The sequence below is a fragment of the Peromyscus maniculatus genome, chromosome 3 (genome assembly GCF_049852395.1).
Source record: "Peromyscus maniculatus bairdii isolate BWxNUB_F1_BW_parent chromosome 3, HU_Pman_BW_mat_3.1, whole genome shotgun sequence".
Classification (NCBI taxonomy): Eukaryota; Metazoa; Chordata; class Mammalia; order Rodentia; family Cricetidae; genus Peromyscus; species Peromyscus maniculatus.
The window spans coordinates 50,468,377-50,488,492 of record NC_134854.1 but is presented as its reverse complement, the minus strand read 5'-3'; the positions used below and the strand labels follow the sequence as shown (position 1 = coordinate 50,488,492).

General features: G+C 40.8%; 1 protein-coding gene across 1 annotated transcript; it reads left to right on the top strand.

The window, feature by feature from the left end:
• The first annotated feature begins 14,573 nt into the window (after positions 1 to 14,573).
• Positions 14,574 to 15,518, top strand: Or9a4 (olfactory receptor family 9 subfamily A member 4). The gene has a single exon (XM_006997087.4). The coding sequence runs from the start codon at positions 14,574 to 14,576 to the stop codon at positions 15,516 to 15,518; it is 945 nt and encodes a 314-aa protein (XP_006997149.1).
• Positions 15,519 to 20,116: the final 4,598 nt, after the last annotated feature.

The following is a 20,116-nucleotide window of genomic DNA, read 5'->3' as shown; positions in this document are numbered from 1 at the left end:
GAGGCACTGATCTGAGTCCCAACCTGGTACAGCCAGGGGAGGTCCCTGGTAGGAAATGTTTCTTGGGATTGACAGCTGACACAAAGGAATGGAGATAGGCTAGAAGGGATCCCTCTGTCTGTTTTGGGGTCAGGGTCTATGTAACCTGTTCTCACAAGGGTGACTTTTCTGTCTCTGTGTCTCAAGTGCTAGGACACCAGGTGTGTGTGATCAGCCCCAACCTGACCAAGAGCTCAGTTCTTTGCCTATTACACCTATTCCATTTTACTGCCTAGTTTCAGTTTCTAATGTGACCATCTTTGCCTATCATATGCCAAATAGATTGTATGTTTTTTACCCAACTGAGGTAGATATAACCTCTTATCTTCCTGAGAAGTTTTCCCCAATAACCCATCAGTGTTCTGTCTGCATGCTAAAATCTTCTGTTTAATTTTTCTCTAGTCTCATAGATTTCGTCCATTGTCACTTTAGAGTAAATCATGCTTTTTAATTATAAGCTCTCTCATACTGATTGGACTGCCAATTCTTCAATCATTAGACATGCTTACATCTGCTTGTCTTCTGGACTTGAGTATACTTGAGAATGGATCTCTTTCTGCAACACTTCTCACTCTTTAATATAACAAGTATCAGTCAATCTGGTGTGTGTGTGTGTGTGTGTGTGTGTGTGTGTGTGTGTGTGTGTGTGTGTCTGTGTGTGTACCTATCTACTTTACTTTCAGGAAGTTTATCACTTGACTAACTTTTAGACTGTATTTCTAACCATCCAATATTTCACGTTGGACTAGCTCTTTCTTTATGGGGTACAGAAGATTATCAGCAGTTGGAGCCCTCAGCCCATTTGCTTCTTCAGGGATGTCTACCAGGGTCAGCAGACAATATCACTCAATGATGTTGGAAAACAGCCCTGGATATAAGCAGTGTAGAGAGATTTCTCCAGATAGACAGATAGAAGAAGCCGTGTGCCTCTCCCATGTTGTATATAGTTATTTCTTTAGCTTTTTAATTTATAACCCCACATTTTAACTTTGTCTGTCAAGAGTTTCAAGTGTTTGGTGCTTGGTCTCCTTTCATCATTACATAAGTCACCACAGCAGACTTCTTTTCTGGTACTTTTCCCCCATGGATCGAGATTATTGATATATATTATGATTCTATTTGTCTTCAATTTATTCTGTGTTTAGACCTTAGACTTTTAGAAGGTTTCTTCAGAAAGCTGTCTATAGATCTGTTTGTTCTCAGTAAACAATTCTTATTTTATCCTATATATTAACACATATTTCCTTATCATTTGCATATTCCCAAGTCATACCATTTATTCTGAAGTCTTCCCCTTTCATTAGAGATAGGTAAAATCTATTATTTAGTATACTATGGTTTAATTCATAGCCTACAATTGAGAAACTAACTTGCAGAATATATGAAACTTGTATTTTAGATTTGTCTAATGAAAGATTAAATCATTAAAGATGATCCTTGTTGTAGACCATTGCAGTTATGATCCTTAATGTCCCCCAAAGGGTCATGTGTGATCCCCATCTTGAGAAGTGTATTAGTTAACTTTTATATTGTTGCGATAAATCACCATGATCAAGGCAACTTATAAAAGGAAAATATTATTTGGGGCTTACAGTTCCAGAGGGATAGGAGTCCATGACCATCATGGCATAGAGCACGGCAGCAGGCAAGAGGATTGCCACAACTTGCAAGGGACCAATGAATCTAACAATCATTCTCGTAAGTTCAGTTCCCCCTAGTTTTACACTCTTCCCTACAATGCCAATGAGGTTAGGAAAGCTGACAATTGGGTAGTACAATTGGTAGTAGACAGTTGGGTCTGCTTTACCTAGTAGTATCACAAAGCTTGAACCAAGACTCCTGAGGCTCTATCTCTCAGAACTTATCTTCAGAAAACAGGATCTGGAAGAACACCACTAAGAAAAAGGATACCAAAAAAGGTGGGGGCAGGGGGGACACTTCATAACCACTCTTCAACAAGAATCTGTTTAGGACAGTATAAGACACAGCTTCCTTAATAACCTTTGTATTATGTTAGCTACGAGGCAGAGTTGTTTCTATGTGATGTATGATAATGGGAGAATTGTCTGTCCTAAAGAAAATTTTCAAAAGCCCAAAGTCACAAAGCTTATTACTTCAGAATAGGAGACCAAGATAGAAGTTAGTGTGCTTGATACATAAGAAGGGATGGATTAAGAGGTGTGTGATGGCAGTGAGGGGTATGATTGAGAGATGTGTGATGGGATGAAGGATATGATTGAGAGGCGAGTAAAGGCAATGACAGGTATGATTAAGAGGAGTTAGATGGCTCATCTTGGTTGTCTACTTGACACATCTGGGACTACAATTAAAGAGTCACCTCCATCAGACTGGCCTGTGGACATTTTATTAATTGTTAATTGATGTAGGATGCTCCAGTTCACTGCCAGAGATGGGGGGTATGGGATGGGATGCTCTCCCTAGGCAGGTGGGCCTAGACTGCATTAAAAAAGTAGCTAAGCAAGCCAGAGGGAAGCTCCTCAAAGATCTCTTTTTCAGTTCCTGTCCCCAGGTTCCTGCTTTGAGCTCCTGTCTTGGCTTCTTTTGGTGTTGGACTATCAGCTGGAAATGAAAGCAAACTCTTTCTTTCCCAAGATGCTCATGGTGATAGTGTTTATCACAGCAACAGAAAGTTAACTAGAGCAAGTTGGAAAGAACTATAGAAGAATCTCTCAAGAGAAAAATCCAAGTGATTTGTGCCCTGATATATTAATAAAAACTAACATATGTGTTCTTTAGAAGGAGATAATTGCTCTGGTTCCTAACAAAGTTTTCAGAGTAAGGAAATAATTGGTCCCTTAGGAGTCAGTGCAGAAAACTTTTCAGTGCTCAGAAATATTTTTCTAATTTAATGATTCCTCCCACTTTGTTGAAAATTATTGGATTCATTGTTTTTCATGAGTGAATGGTATTACTATGTTTTCATGATCCATCCACCAGTGCTAGTTTGATCTATATCTTAGCTATAGACATGAGCATGAAGGCATCTTTGTAATGTTCTAACTTCATTTTCTTTGTATTTGTAACAAAAAGTTATGCTGTTGGGTCACACAGCAGTTATAGTAATATGTTTTGAGGAACTTGTTATCCTCTATGTTGTCAATTCTAATTTATACTTCCATCATAATGTATAAAATTCCCTTTCTGCCACATTCCTTCCTCGCATTTGTTACATTTTTTCTTTTTGATAATATTTATTCTAACTAGGTTGAGATAACCTGTTGTGGTTTAGATTTTAATATTCCTGATGGCTAATGATGTTAAACATTTAAAAATAAATTTGTTAGTAATCTGTATACATTGTGTGCATGTGCATGTGTGTGTGTGTGTCTGTCTGTCTGTGAGTACATGTCTCTTTGTGTGCACATGTGTGTATACATCCAAATGCAAGTATGTGTTTATATAGGCCAGAGGTCAATGTCAAGTGTCTTTCTCTTTTATTCTCTACATTACTGTTTGGATTTTTTGAGATTAAAATAGAATTACATCATTTCTTTTTTTCCCTTTTCTTCCAACCCCTCTCATGTTCTTTCTTTTATGAGACAGAGTCTGTTGCCACATTTGAGTCTACCAATTCAGGTATCTTGTCAGAAAAACCCAGAGATCCTCCTCTCTCTGCCTCCCCAGTGCTGGCATTATAGGTATTTTAAATCGAGGGTTTGTGGGGTCACACTCAGGTCCTCATATTTACACAATATTCACTTTACAGAGTGAGCTATCTGCCCAGATCTCATTTTCAAACCTTCATATGAGATATGTCTATTCATATTATTTACTCTTTTTTTTTTTTTTTGGTTTTTCGAGGCAGGATTTCTCTGTGTAGCTTTGTGCCTTTCCTGGAACTCACTTGGTAGCCCAGGCTGGCCTCGAACTCACAGAGATCTGCCTGGCTCTGCCTCCCAAGTGCTGGGATTAAAGGCGTGCGCCACCACCGCCCGGCTATTTACTCATTTTTAAGTTGAAAATTTTCAGGCAAATGAATGAATGGACTGAGGCATGTTTTATTAAATAAATCAAGTTAGATACAAAATAGCACATACTGTATATTCTCTCTCCTGTGTAAATGCTTTTAAAATGAGGTGAATGTAGAGTAGTTGCTTCCTAAAGGCTGGGAAAGGGAGTGGGGTAAAGGTTAGGAAATGTGTGCCAGAACACACAGAAGTTCTAATACTCTACAGCACAGAGAGTCATTTTAGCTCATCATAACCTATTTTATATTTTATGAATAACTGAAATAGAGACACTCAAAGGCTCTGTCTTAGTTAGGGTTTATCGCTGTGATGAAACACTATGACCAAAAAGCAAGTTGGGGAGGAAAGGGCTTATTTGGCTTACAATTCAGCATTACTGTTCATCACTGAAGAAAGTCAGAACAGGAACTCAAACAGGGTAGCATTCTAGACACAGGAGCTGATGCAGAGGCCTTGGAGGGGAGCTGCTTACTGGCTTGCTTCTCATGGCTTGCTCAGCCTGCTTTCTTATAGAACCCAGGACCAACAGCCCAGGGATAGCACCACCCACCATGAACTGGGCCCTCTCCCATTGATCACTAATTGGGAAAATGCCTTACAGCTAGATCTCATGTAGGCATTTCCTCAACTGGGGCTCCTTCCTTTCTGATGACTCTAGCTTGTGTCAAGGTGACACACAAAACCAGCCAGTACAGGCTCCAAATGCAAAGTAATGATAAAGAATGTACATGTCAATTACTCTTACTTGATCCAAACCATCCATTGTATACATGTATAGAAATATCACATTGAAACTCATAACTAGGTATAAATACATGTAATTAATTAATATAATGTTTTTAAAGAACAATAATTTATTTGGGCTTATGTTCCAAGAGATAAGAGCCCATTATATCAGGCTTCCTCAGGTAAAGCAACAAGCACAAGGTATGGTGTGGGGGCTGGAACAAGATGAGAGCTCACATCTTAAACCTCAAGCACAGAGTGAACTAATAGTGGCAGGAGGCTTTAAAGCTTTCACTTTTAGATATTTATTTTTCTTTTTGCTTCTTTTAATTTTTTTAGTATAATTTTATTATAGCATTTTTTTCACCCCCCAAACTCTCTCATATCTCTTTAAAATTCATGGTGTAATAATAAAAAATAAATATAGCTAAAAAGGCTAACTTACCTAATTTGAACATCAAATGATGTATGTAGGCACTGGCTTTGCAATGTAATACATAATACAATGATTTAAGCAGTAGTTAATTAAAAAGAGAGACACTGTTCCACATTTGCGTGTGCTCCAAGATGCTGAAATCTCTATTCACCATTGAAATTTAGGAGAGATCTTTTGTTAAAAATTTAACAGGTGTATGTTTATTAGACATTATCCAGTGTTTGTAGTCATGTGACCTACTCTTGTATACAAGCACACAAATGCACACACAAAAATCCTTATGTTCCTAACCCCTCTCCATGTGCAAACCCAGCACCAGCAGCCTTCTATCAGCAGCTAGCCCTACCCATGTTGAGATGTTTCTTTGCAGGCTATAGTACTAATGGCACTTACGTCTAAAGCACAGATCTTGAACTGTGAGTGGTGACCCAGTGTCAGTTCATGGGATGTCTGGGGTCACACACACAAAAAATGGCAACAGAAGAAGATTTCTGAATTGCAATGACCAAACACTAGTTCAAGTCAAATGTATAACAAACCTGAGGTGGTTCTGGCAATGCTTGCCCATGCTGCATCCTGTGATTTCACTACAGCCTCATGAATCCAGATGTAAGCATGATCTAGACTTTCAAGGAACCGCTCACTTCCTCTCAGGCCCTGATGGTTTTCCCACTCCACTTTACAGTGCTGTGCTCTACAGCCTGGTCTTACTCATTTGTTTAAATGGTTCCATTCAAGTCTATGGTGATATGGTGAGCCCTTTGCTTCTTTTCTATTTATTGGCTGAGGAAGTCATTTATTTTGACCAACAGAGTTTTTTATAATCTTGAGCTGTGTTGTTGCCATTCTTGTGGCACAGTTAAGCATATCGTTCTGTTCTTACACATTTGTTTGTTTGTTTTGTGCATTTACATACATAGCACATGAGACATCTTGCTGGAGTCTGTTCTCTCCTTCCACTGTTTGGGTCCTGGGGATCAAGTTCAGGTTAGTGTAGCATGAACTTGGAGGCAGGTATTGGGGTGGATGCTGAAAGATCAGAGAAAACAAAACCAGCCACAGCTAACCTCACCTCGCCAATTCCTCAGCTGATCTCGTTTCCTCAGACTGGAAGCCTCTGAGTCCTCTTCCGGAATGAATCTCAGTTGAACTGCTGCTAAAAGCCTAAAAGCTTAACCAGGCTTAGTTCCTGGTTCTCACGCCTTATATACCTTTTTGCTTCCTGCCATCACTTCTGGGATTAAAGGTGTGTGTTACCATGCCTGGCTGTTTCCAGTGTGGCTTTGAACTCACAAAGATCCAGATGGATCTCTGCCTTCCAAATGCTAGGATTAAATGGTGTGTGTGTGCCACCATTTTCTGGCCTCTATATTTAGTGGCTGTTCTGTTCTCTGATCCCAGCTAAGTTTATTAGGGTGTACAATATATTGAGGAGCACAATTTCACCACAGGTTAGTAAGCTTAACGACAGGTCCTTTAATTGCTGGTCCATCTTGCTGGCCCCTTTAAAATGTGTAAATATTATACTTATCCATTTTAAATGTATGGTGTGTGTGTTGAGGGCACATGCTTGTCATGGTATATGTGTAAAGGTCAGAGACAAACTGTGGAAATCAGTTCTCATCTTCTCCACGTTGAACTCAGGTTATCAAGCTTGGTGGCAAGTGCCCTTCCTTATCTACTGATCTCTCTGGCTAGTCCTATTCCTCCAAATTTTTGTGGAACTTGATAGGCAGTTTTAGAGGCTTGGCTGGATTTTTGTCTGAGATTATTGTCAAATATTATCTTCAGAAAGTGAGTAATTCTTAAAATGTCATTATCAACTTGCAGATATGAAATACATTTAATGGTTTAAAAAGATTGTACTCATTTTCTTTGAAGCACACCTTCCTTCGTCTTTGGCCAGTATGAATCTTCTCCAGTTGGCTCTTTTACCTTGTATCCCTCTGACATGAGTAATCGTTGCTGACTGGCATGACAAGGTGCTCCAAACTTAAAGCTTGCCTGTAGCTTTTTCTGAAATAGACCTGGAGTCAGCCATTTCTGCAAGAAGCCATGGTTTTTTTTTTTTCTGTTACTATATATTTAAAAAGACCAAGATGTGAGCCTAGGCATACTCACTGTTGTTGAATTTGTCCATTTTGCTAGGATATCCCATGGACAGAGTTAGACCACAGATTATATGACCCAAGGATGTGTGTGTGTATGTATGTATATATATATGTGTGTGTGTGTGTGTGTGTATGTATGTATATACACACATACATATATATGACTCTAGACATTTTATTAACTTTTTCTATGTGAAGAATCATTTATTTATTTTGCCTCTGGTTTTACACACAGTAGTTTAAATAATGCTATTGCATCAGTATGGTTACTAAAAAATGTTTGAAACATTCTATTCATGTGTTTGCCATTCTGTTTTTTTAAATTATAAGACTATACCTACATCATCAGAGCCTATATGTACTTAGTATTGCTAAGGTTGTTCTTTTTTTTTTTTTGAGGAGAAAATACTTTTAAGACAATATGTACAAGCTGTCTACCAGTGTGTGTTGTTGGCTTTTTTTTACTCTTTTGCTCTTTGGGGGCTTACCACCCAGCTCCCATATAAATCACATGGAGGCTTATTCTTACTTATAAATGACTGGCCTTAGTTGAGCTTGTTTCTAGCCAGTCTTTTTAACTTAACTTATCCCATCTACCTTTTGGGCTTTTATTTTTCTCTGTTCTGTATACCGTTCTTTACTTCTTACTCCATGACCGTCTGTGTAGCTGGGTGGTTGGCCCCTGGTGTCCTCCTCTCCTTCTCCTCTTTTTGCACCTTCATCTCTGTCTCCCCAGATTTCTCCTATTTATTCTCTCTGCCTGCCAGACTTGCCTATCCTTTCTCCTGCCTTGCTATTAGCTATTGGCTGTTCAGTTCTTTATTAGACCATCAGGTGTTATAGGCAGACAAAGTAACACAACTTCACAGAGTTAAACAAATGCAGCATAAAAGGATGTGACACATCTTTGCATCATTAAACAAATGTTCCACGGCATAAACAAATGAAACACATCTTAAAATAATATTCTACAACAAGCATGCACATCAGTAACCCCATTACTTAAGTGGCTTGGGTAGAAGAACTATATGTTGGAGGCCAAGCTGGGCTACATAGTGTGTTCCACACCAAGAAAAACAACAAATCAAAGCCCCTACCTCAAAATAACAAAACCCCCATCACAAACAACAAAAACAAAACAAAACCCCCAAGTATACACAGACATGAATAACAAAAGAAGAGATTAAAATTTACAAGTTAGTATTTCTGCATGATAGAATATTTTATTTAAAACTGAGAAATGCAAAAGCAACTCAGATTGATCAAAGTTACCTGCAACATGCATAAGATAGGTACACAAAATATCAAAAGAATGTTCTATATATTTCCATGTTTGCAAAATTAGCCAAGGCCTCAGCACAGGAAAATCCATCTCCTTTTTTTGTTCCATCTTCTTCACTTAGTTTTATAGAAACAAATTGTCTAAACTCAGTGAAGACAGTTGGCCAAGATATCTCCACTGCTACAATGAGATTTGTCCATAAACAAGCAACTCTTCCTTGACATCTGCAAGCAGGATGTTCTATTTTTTTGTGTGTGTGTGTCAGTGAAGTGGGACATTATCATGAACTACAACTCAAGGCAACATAAAGTGGGCCGTGCTCATGTCTCCCCTGGCAGTCTTTCTGAGTCTCATTCCAGTCATGGCATCCCAGGGGGGGCAGTTGTGTTCCCACCAAGATTTGCTTGATCCAAATACATGCAGGTATGAATACAAACTAACTTTACTTTTTTCTTATGAAAATCAACAGTTAAAGTTTCTGGTCTTTATTTTTCTTATTAAACAATATATTTTGAACTTTTTTTTTAAATGATAGAGACATCCTTATTCTTTTTATAATCCTGTAGTATTCAACCAAATCAAAGTTCTGGAATAATGTCAGCAGTCATACTCTGACATATTTGTGTAATGAGGCAGAAGAAATTTCCAAATTTCTGTCATAAAATGCATGAATATTGAGAAGCTGTGACGGGAACAGGAGCTAGGCTCTGTCTGTTTCAACACTGAAACAGACACATTAGAGGAGTTTGGTGGGCTGGATGCCAGACAGCTTGGCAAACTTGACTCTGGTAAGGGAAGAGCAGAGGCAAAGGAATGCAGAAGTGAATATGAAAATCGCAGAAAGAGAGCTAGGGAATGGACTCAGAAAAATAACTCCCCAGACTAGACAGTGTGGTGAGGGCTCTTCATCCACGGCTGGGACCTCTCTGTGAGATTTCCCTATCTGTGTTGGAATGCCAACTGTTGGAATTGTTAGTTCTCATTTAGGCAGTGATGTTATTGAGATTTCATGGGTTTAGATTCTCTGTCAGAGCTGGAAGGCACAATCTCCTGGACTTAAAATTTTTCTCTTCTCTCTTCCACAAAGTTCCCCAAGACTTGGCTTCAGGAATTGTGCTGTGGATTTATTGACTGGTGCTGTGCACGCTACAGTCTGGGCAAGTCTTTAAATGTACTAACCTTGCTTTTTGCCTTCTTTAGTTCCACTTCTGGTTCACTGTTCTTGCTAACTGAAGTATGTCAACCCAGGATGAGGTTTTGTGCTTTAAAGCTTACCCTGGGCCTGGCAGTGGTGGTGCACACCTTTAATCCCAGCACTCCGGAGGCAGAGCCAGGCGGATCTCTGTGAGTTCGAGGCCAGCCTGGGCTACCAAGTGAGTCCCAGGAAAGGCGCAAAGCTACACAGAGAAACCCTGTCTTGAAAACCCCCCTCAAAAAAAAAAAAAAAAAAAAAAAAAGCTCACCCTGAGAACGGCTTGGTTTTGTGATCCCCAACACTCAGTTTAGTTGCTGACTGGTTAATAAAGACTTTCTATTTGCTTAAACCCGAGTCTGAGTAGTCTTCTCTGGTGGATAATCCCACAACAAGGTAATGAGAGACAGTTAGATTTTGTAATATGCCACTTTGTATAATTCTATTTCAAAATACATAATATTTTTGTTAATTCCTTGATAATTTCATACATGCATACAATGTACTTTGATCATATTCTCCTTCCAGATATACCTTCCCACCCTTAAAGTTCTCCTCCCAACTTTATGTCATTTTAATAACCGGGTAAGTCCAATGCTCAGTCGTGCATTGCTTTCTGTAAATCTTCAAGTGCTATGCTGCCCTGCCCTGCCTGAATTGAGGACTAAAATATAAAGAGCCAATATTTGAAGGGGACAGAAAATACTGCAGAAATAATATCCTATAGGTATGGGTTATCCTCTAGATCCTGGTTGGCCTCTCAAGGGCTACACACTTTTTTTTTTAATGCCTCTATTGGCTTTTTTTTTTTTAAAAAAAAAAACTTTATTTTATGTGCATTGGTGTGAAGCTGTCAGATCCCTTGGAACTGAAGTTAGAGACAGTTGTGAACTGCAATGTGGATGCTGGAAATCGAACCCATGTCCTCTGGAAAAGGAGTCAGTGCTCTTAACCACTGAGCCATCTCTCCAGCCCCCAGGTTTTCTTAAAGAACAATTTATTCTTCTTTCAGCAGTCATCAATTCTCAAAAGCTCTTTACCTAGGGGTAGGAGCTCTTCAGCTTGTGAATTATGACCAGCTTGGCGAGATATGCCCCTGGATTCAATACTGGCATGAACACTATGGAAATAACCCATCACTTTCTTATTGGATTTAAGGACAGATCCATTGTAGGAAAGCATGCCTGGTATCGTATGTATGACCAAGAACCTGTCACTGGGGATTTTGTAGGTCTCAGGTGTGAATTTACTACTATTATTTTGATAAATGGACATAATACCAAATGACTCTCTAAATCAGTATCATTATATCCATAGACTCATGCGTATCTGAGACCTCATTAGGGAAATTTCTTTGTGAAGTGGACGGTGGTTGACAAAGAAACTTACAACTGTCCAAGTGAAGAACATAAGTGTCTGTTGAGTTCTCAGCCACAAATGGGACCTCTGTATCACACTCTGTCCTCTACAAGGCTCAGGGACCATTACAGAATCAGGGAAGGATGGTAAGAGCCAGAGGTAAAGGAGGACCAGATGAAACAATGTCTTTTGGACATGATAGGATCACTGCATTCAAGAACTCAACAGCTATGTTGCCTGAACAACACCTTCACAAGATCAACACAAGCTTGCTTTAAAATCATAATCTATACCAGTTACATGAAAAATGATACAAGTTTCACAAAATGTAAAACCAAATAGATTATTTACTATTGCATTATTGTGCTCTGTGTGTGTATGTGTGCATGCATGTATATGTGTATGATATATGCATGTATGTACGTAAGTGGTGTGAGTGTGCTCATCTGTGCCTGTGTATGTATAGGGCAGAAGTTAGCATTGAGCGTCTTATTTGTTGGTCTCCATCTTATTTCTTGAGACAGACTCTTTCACTGAGCCTGTATCCTTCTGATTGGCTAGAATGGCTGGCCAGCAAGCCCCTGGGGTCCTCTAGTTCTAGGATGGTGGGCTCGCACACAAATCACAGCCTTTTACGTGGGCACTAAGGATGTGAGCCCAGGTCCTCATGATTGTGCGGCAAGCGCTTTCTCCCTGAGCCATCTCCCAGACCTAAAAATAAGTATCGTAAATGTACCCAGCATCCCAGCCATCTTCCTTTTATATAGTATTTTCTGTCACTTCCAAATTTTGGTTCTTTATGTTTTACTCCTCAATTCAGGCAGGGCAGGGAAGCACAGCAGGTGGAGACTCACACAAATGCATGGCTGAACTGAGCAGCCTCCCTCGGAAAGTGCATGGTGGAGAGACTCAGTGATCTGTGACATTAACAGATTATGATGCGAAAATAAGGGGCGATTCCTCCCTGTTTGCTTTTTCCTACCGTAGATCACGTAACTTTATGCAGAGTAGATCTGGTAGGAGGGCACAGAGATCAGCTGGGAAAAGTGGGTTCATAAAACCTTAAGAGACACAGAGACAATTGTCGGCATTTCTTTTCGTGACTTCTGGTTTGATATCCGCATTGGGGCCAGTAGTGAGAGCGCTAGTCCGAGTGTACCTTAAGTTCTGTTGAGATAAATTTTGTCAAGGATGGGTGCAGACCTGTCCTCCACAGTCTGGGTTGTTTGTTCATAACTTAGAACCCGAGAGAAGGTGACCTGGGGATTGAGAAGTTCCTGATCATCGAAGCTTCAAGTTTGCTGACTAAACAACTTTTCAATGTTCTGAAAGTTGATTAGCCTCCAGAGAGAAGGATAAAAGTTCTATTCAGCTTTTCTTTGCCAGCATCCCTAGTGAACCTTGGAACTTTTAGAAATTGTTCCTTAGAGGATAGCTAACTGTCCTTGGGGGCAGGAGAGAAAGAAGGAAGCAGGGGATATGAGCAAAGTAGACAAATGAACTTTCCTCACCACTGTGATTTCTCGACGTTTCCCTAAGCTTCTCTGTGTGGGCAGTGTTCTTCATTGTGAGTGGGAAAGCAGCTGCTGGCTCTGCCTCCTGGCCTTAGGTTTCGACTAGCCGGGAGCTTGCCAGTCTGGGTGATCACTGGAGAGGTGATCAACTTCCTAGTGGAGTCCCTCCTTGTCTGGAGGTGTCTTCCAGGAGCTCCTGCATATGAGATACAGAACAGTAAAGCACTATCATGGGAAAATGGTAGAGTACCATTATATGTCCTTCTAAGGACACAGACATACTGAAAAGAGACTGGGAAAGGGTGAGCCAAGAGTCACATCTTCCTCCTTGGCAGAGGGCATATCCACCCAGCTCTATGCAAGGCTGTCACAAAGCTCTGCCTTGCTCCCAAATCCTGTCTCTCTCTTCTCCCTATTCTTCTTCTATCTGCCTGCCATTCTGTAGATCTCTAGGACTGGCCGATCTACAAATCACTCTGTACTCTGCTCAGTCCTCATTTCTCCACCTCTATTCACTGACAAAATCATTTAAAAAAATCACTGAGTATATATGTCATCCAACTTTTTGCAGGGGAGGGGTGCTTTGGCAGTATAAGAAAGAGAAAATGAAAGATAAACCATGGAAATATTAATTAAATGTGGGGTTTTGAGGCTACATTAGTAAGCAAGCAAAAGTATGACTTGAGATACCACTAAGAGCAATGATAAGAAAAGCACAGCCCAGTGGAGGGTAGAGAGCTTGAGGTCTCTCTGAATGAAAGGCTGGCAGGAGGAGACATCTGTGCAGAGACCTGAATGAGGTGGAGGAAGGAGCTCATGCTGACCCATTGGTGTTTTCTTGTGCTTTTCCTTTCTCCCAGGACTGTGGAGCAAACAGGCAGTCACAGTAGAGTCAATGTGGCGATTTCCAAACTGCTTGGTGGGTCTGAGACTATGGCAGGTTGGATATAGGAGCACAGTGGTCATTTGAGGCCCCATCTCCCAGGGAAAGCAGAGCTTGAGACTCAAGGGATTAGAAGATGCTGTCCTCACTCCACAGCCATTTTCTTGCCTTCTGGTCCCAGGTGGACACTTTGCAGGACAGGTGGAAATTGAAGATTAAATTTCCGTCACTCCTTCTGGACTCTTCCTTGCTTGTTTGCAGGAAGCACATTCACTGAGGTAAGAGGTGAGCATACCTTTCATCATACCCTGCCCCCCAAACGTGGAAGAGGGCAAGCTGTTCTGGGAAGCAAGCCCCAGAGTCAGGGGAAGATGCAATTCTTTATTCCCGAAGAGGCCATGTCTTCCGACAGTATCCTGTGTAGATTCCACTTCCCAACCACACTCTATAACTGATCCGCATGGAAAGGTGAAAACTGTCAAGTGAACAGAATGCAAATGGAGCCTGTGTTTGGAGGACGTAAGGGATACAAGGAGCCCCATCTCTGCGGGATTGGCCAGGAGTACTTAGAATCATTGAAATCCAGTAGGAGTTTATAGGATGGGGACACTCTTGCCAGAGGAGAGGTAGTATAAATTAGCAGACTGTGGTCAGGCAAGTAGCATGATGGCTGATCACAGCACAATGGAGCAGGATTTCTCGTGCATTGAGAGATAAAGGTAGACATTATACCTGGTAAGTACACCCGTTTATGGTGTACATGGTGTGGTATTGATGATTAGCACTCATCCATTTGAACTTGCACACTTCTATTACATATTCACATGTGTCCACATATATGAATTCATACATACATTATCCCTTAAACATTTAACAACAACTTTGGATAGAAACAGTAGCCATGTTGTGGAGTTAAGGAATGCAAGGGAAATGTTTCTTGAACCTGGTAATGTCTTCAGTGCTTCTGAGGTGAGAAGCGTTGTCCTCCCTCTCTCTCTCTATTGCTCTCTAGATTTCACAAGGAACAAGGACTCAGAACTAAATGTTGGGGAATTACACAAGTGCCACTGAATTTTATCTTGTTGGCTTCCCAGGCTCTGAAAAGCTCCACTACATCCTTTTTGCCACCTTCTGCTTCTTCTACTTAGTGTCGTTAGTGGGGAACACAGTCATCATTGTGATCGTCTGTGTTGATAAACGGCTGCAGTCCCCCATGTATTTCTTCCTTGTTCACCTCTCCATCCTGGAGATCCTGCTCACAACCGATATTGTCCCCGTGATGCTTTGGGGACTACTGCTTCCTGGGATGCAGGCAGTATCGCTGGCTGGATGTGTTGTACAACTCTTTTTGCAACTTGCCCTGGGGACCACGGAATTTTCCTTGCTTGGAGCGATGGCTGTGGATCGTTACGTGGCTGTCTGCAACCCTTTGAGGTACAACGTCATCATGAGCAGTCAGACCTGCAACTCTGTGGTAATCGTGTCATGGGTATGTGGGTTCCTTTATCAGATTTGGCCAGTGTATGCCACATTTCACCTTACTTACTGCAAATCAAATGTGGTGGACAATTTCTTCTGTGACCGGGGGCAGCTGCTCAAGTTATCTTGTGATAATACCGTTTTCATAGAGTTTATTCTCTTTTTAATGGCTGTTTTTGTTCTTTTTGGCTCCTTGATCCCCACAATTGTCTCCTACACCTACATCATCTCCACCATCCTCAAGATCCCCTCAGCCTCTGGCCGCAAGAAAGCCTTCTCCACCTGTGCCTCCCACTTCACCTTTGTCGTGATTGGCTATGGCTGCTGCTTGTTCCTGTATGTGAAACCCAAGCAAACGCAGGCAGCTGATTACAATAGGGTGGTTTCCTTGATGATTTCCATCGTAACTCCTTTCCTCAACCCTTTCATCTTCACACTCCGCAATGACAAAGTCATAGAAGCCCTTCGGGATGGAGTGAACCGCTTCTACAAGTTATTCAAGAGCTAGTCTTGCCCTGAGGTATTTGCATGGCCAAACACGTACTAAGATTGCTAGAATAATCTGACCATAACATCTCTGAGCTGCATCACAATCACTATCATTATCAAATAATCTGTGTACAGTGACTTTAAGTTGTGGCTACATTTTTATCATATTCTTTTCTTCCCAGATCCTCCCCCTTCCCTACCCTTCCAACTACATGTTCTTTTTGTCTCTTACAACAAAACAAAAATCCACAAATTAAAAATCCATTAAAAACCACTGAGTTGTATTTGTGTTGGTCATCTACTCCTGAGCATGGGACCCGCTGTGGAGTGTGGTTGATATACCAAGTGCCACTCCATTGAAGGAAATCAATCTTCCCTCCCCCAGAAACTATCCATTGCAAATAGCTTTTAGGGTAGGAGTGGGAGTTTGTGCTCACTTCCCCTCCTTTGTGCTGGGATTTTTTTTCCTGGTTTGAACTTGTATAGGTCTTATACATGCTGTCACAGTCCCTGAGAGTTCATCTGTGTGTCTGGCCTGTTTTTGATGGGACGTTTTTAAAACCGTCATCACGGTGTGCAAGGGGGCACAGTAAAGAAACATAAGAAACAACTGACATGACCGCTTCATTACTAAAGGTGAGGTTTTGATTATGAATAAGAGAGAGAAAATATCCAGAGGCATCTTGAAGAGTCAGAGCAGAGAGAAAAGAAAACAGACTAGACATGGCCAGGGCTAGTGAAGCAAGGAGAGCATGGTGGGGATGGCAAGAAATAGAGCATAGAGCATAACAAGAGGGAGGACAGAGAGGCCCCCAAGAGAGCCAGAGGACAGCCTGAGGTAGAGAATGTTTGGGCTGAACCAACCATATGGATTATGAGGAGGCCGAGTGGCTCAGGGGAAGGAGGACCAGGAGACTAGCGTGGATTTTGAAATGTACAAGTACTTGTGAATAGAGACTGAGGGAGCCTAGAGGCCAGCATGGGCTCTATATGCAACCACAGGTAGCCATATGTCCCTTCTGCCAGAGTTAAAGGGAAATGTCTACTTTTAGGCATTTGGAAATCAGTTTCACAAGTCCCTGAGGAATGCTGGCTTTTATCTAACCATGAGAGATCCTCCTGTAGTCCAGGCTGAGCTCATTCCTAGATCTATGGACTACCTGAGACCTAGCAATCACCTCTCTAATTGGTAAACTTTCTTGAGGTGTTAGAGGAAGAGGTGTTCTCTTACATTGTCACCCAGATCCTACTACTGCACAAAGGGGTTGTGTGGTGGAGCTGTGTTCCAGGATCTAGAACGAGAAGAGAGCTGGGCTTTCCACAGCCCTGGACCGAGGGGTGTAGTGCACGGAGCAGAAGAAGAGGCAGCCTCTGTTCCTCTCTGGGAGTCTCAGTCTTCAACCTTTTCCAGCTCTCTAATGCCTCCTTTGCTTTTGTTCTGCTTCATTTGTTCATCCTCTCCCATTGCCCTCCCCAGCCATCTCTGTGTTCCCCTTTTGAGTGTTCTAATTCTACAGTGTACTCCTAGGTTCCTGTGTTCCCCTCACTACGAACTAACGAAAAGAGCAACCCAGTTTCCCATGCGGTTGCCTGCCTTTCTCCAGACGGTGTTGCTCCCACTCCTTGTTTCCAGCTTTGCCCAACTCCCCTCTTTCCTGGCGGCTCTACCCTGATCCTAATCATTGTTTCCATTTTTGGGGTGGGGGGGAGGGGATTCATGGCTACTTTGTAAAATAATCCAGTGCAGCAGCATTTTTAAAAACTACAAATTGATGCTGTGTGGAATAATCATAGCAAGCTAGTTGAACAGTTTTTGTTCCACCCAGTGAAATCTTATGAAGCTGCCAGAACAATGATGTTCTTCCTGCAATGATTAAAAAAGTTATAAGCTATGTATTCTTTAGTAAGAGAACCGGAGTGCACTGAATATAAGTGGATCGATATTCATAGTTGCTGTGGATGGCATCATAAGGAAGTGATTGATAACTAGTTGCTCTGAAATTACGGCAATGAGGTGGGCATGGAGCAGAAGGGAAGACTTGGTACTGTGAACCTCTAAATATTCTTCTCATTTCTGCAAACATATACTAATTTACTGTACAAAAATAAAATTATCGAATTTCCCTTATTTGTCCTAAAGAATGTACTAAGTCACTTTCCTGTCTTTAAAATGCTCTGCAAGTCTGAGATCTTCTTCATCACACACATATTTGTCCAAATAAGGAGAGATTTGATTAAGTAGCTATGATGTTAAATCAGGATATTTTGGAGCTGTTTTGGATACACACTTGTAATGCTAGTGCTCAGGAGGCAAACGGAAGAGGGCTGAATAGATAGATGCTGGCTTACATGTTCATTTCTAGGCTGGCATGAACTGTGTAGCGAGAGCCTGATTTAAAACAAAGGAGCTATGGAAGAGGGTATGAAACTATTTGTTTTTCTAATTATAAAGTTCTAATTCTGTTCTTTTTTTTTGGCTTGAGTGTTGGATAAGTGCTTAAAATACATTCACTACTGAAAGTGTAAAATTTAATGCAAAGCCCCACAGCTTTCATTTCAAATGCCAATTCTAAATATATATATATATATTAATTAAAATATATAGATTTGATGTCTCATTAATTTTGGTGTGTGATGCTTTTATTTATATTCAAGTTTTTACATAAAATTTACTAAAAAAAAGAAAACAAGGAAGTTGTAGCTTATTGGCGGAATGGTAGTCTCGTATGTACAAATCCCTAGGTTTGATCTTTGGAATGGCATAAAAACAGAATCATGGAGGTATTTCTAGATCTTAATATAAAAGCTGAGTGTTCAACAATATTAAGAGAATAAGATGTGTGTTGATAAGACCATATCCTTTCCTAAAGTTTTTATTTAAAAAGTGTGATATGTACATGAAAGATGTCAGATGATGAAGAACACCAATCAAACACAAATCAAAATCACTATGGAAAGTCATTCACATAATGCAAGGTAGACAGACAACAGCATATATGTGAAAGGATGTGAAAGTATTAGAGTCCATATATATTACTGATGGGAAGGTTCAGTGGCTTTTGAAAAAAAAAAAGAAAGTTCTTTAAATGATGTATCATATAACTACATGAGCTAGCAATCACACTTCTAGGCATATCCTCGAGAAATGAATGTTTGTAATAGTTATAACAGTTGACAGATGGAAAAGCTTAACTATCATTCAGTTGATGAAGGAATCAACAAATTTTTCATCCATAGAATGAAATGCAGGTTGGGATAGCAAGCTTTGCACCACTGTAACAAACACCTGAGATACATAATTGATCAAAAGGCTTTGGAGATTTCGGTCTGTAATCAGTTGGTCTCATTGCTATTCATCCTGTGGAGAGGTCACACATCATGTTAGAAGCACGCAATGGAGGAAAACCACTCCTGGCTTGGGAGCAAAGGGGAGGAAGATGAAAGGCCTGAGGATTGTACACGCCCTATGGAGGGCACACTCTCAGGGACATGACTACATTCCGGGGGTCTTAGAGGTTCCCGAACCTTTTCAAGGTTCTACCACCTCCCGGTATCACAATCCTAGGGAACGAGCCTTTGATACAGACATATGGGGGGCACTCCAGCTCCAGACTAGAGCACTGTTACATGCTGAAATACATGGGTGAGTATTGAAAATCTTATTAAGTGGAGGAAGCCAGTAAGAAAAGGCCATACATTGTGTGACTCTACTCATATGAAACCCAGAAGACGGAACTTTATAGAGACAGGAAGTACGTAAGTGGCTTCAAAGGGCTGAGAGTAATACCAAGATGATGTAGTGATAGCTAGTGTGCACAGGATTTCTTGTTGAGGTGATGGCTGCAAACTACTGTGAATGTACCAAACCTATTGAATTGTACATTTCAAATGGGTCAAATTTCTGACGTTACTTACATCCCAATAAAGCTGTAAAAAGTATATACACACTGCATCAGATATTAAAAAGTGTGTAAGGGAAAGTATACTAGAAGCAAAGTCAAAACGCCAAGCCAAATGGCTTACTAAACCCATTTTTAAAAAATCCATATCACTGCTTCATAATAAAGGCCATATTTATCTACCCTTCATGAGTCCCTTCCCCAGTCATGGAAGCAACATCCACAGAGTCCCTGAATATTCTTTTTCTCACGCCAGCCCCTGCCTAAGCTTCTTTAAGAACCTGTGCAGGAGTAACTTCCTGTCTTGTGGGAAATTCAGACTTCAACCACAGAAATCACTAGATGTCCTCATTTCCTGGCCTCAATAGTATGCAACCATCTGTCATAAGAGAGGAAGTGTGGCAATGGAAGTTCCCTTTTCTCAAAAAGGATCAAGATTTCCTTTCTGTTGTCTGAGTTGTGGGGCTGACCCCTGGTTGGAATCCAGTTGCTTCTTCTCTTCACCCTCAGACTCAGCGTGCCCCCCCCCACCTATATGTTAAGACCATCAGAGAACTTATAGCTCCTCAGGGTATAAACATAATTCCAGTATCCACCAGATTACTTCTGATGGCCTTCTTCAAGCAGATTTTAACAGCTAGTGCATTATCTCATTAAAATTATAAATCTACCAGTGTACTAGCAACATTGAAACCTAGAAATTAGAGAAACAACAGTA

Excerpts from the sequence above, each read along its gene's own strand:
- Or9a4 (XM_006997087.4), top strand. The coding sequence starts at position 14,574 with ATGTTGGGGAATTACACAAGTGCCACTGAATTTTATCTTGTTGGCTTC.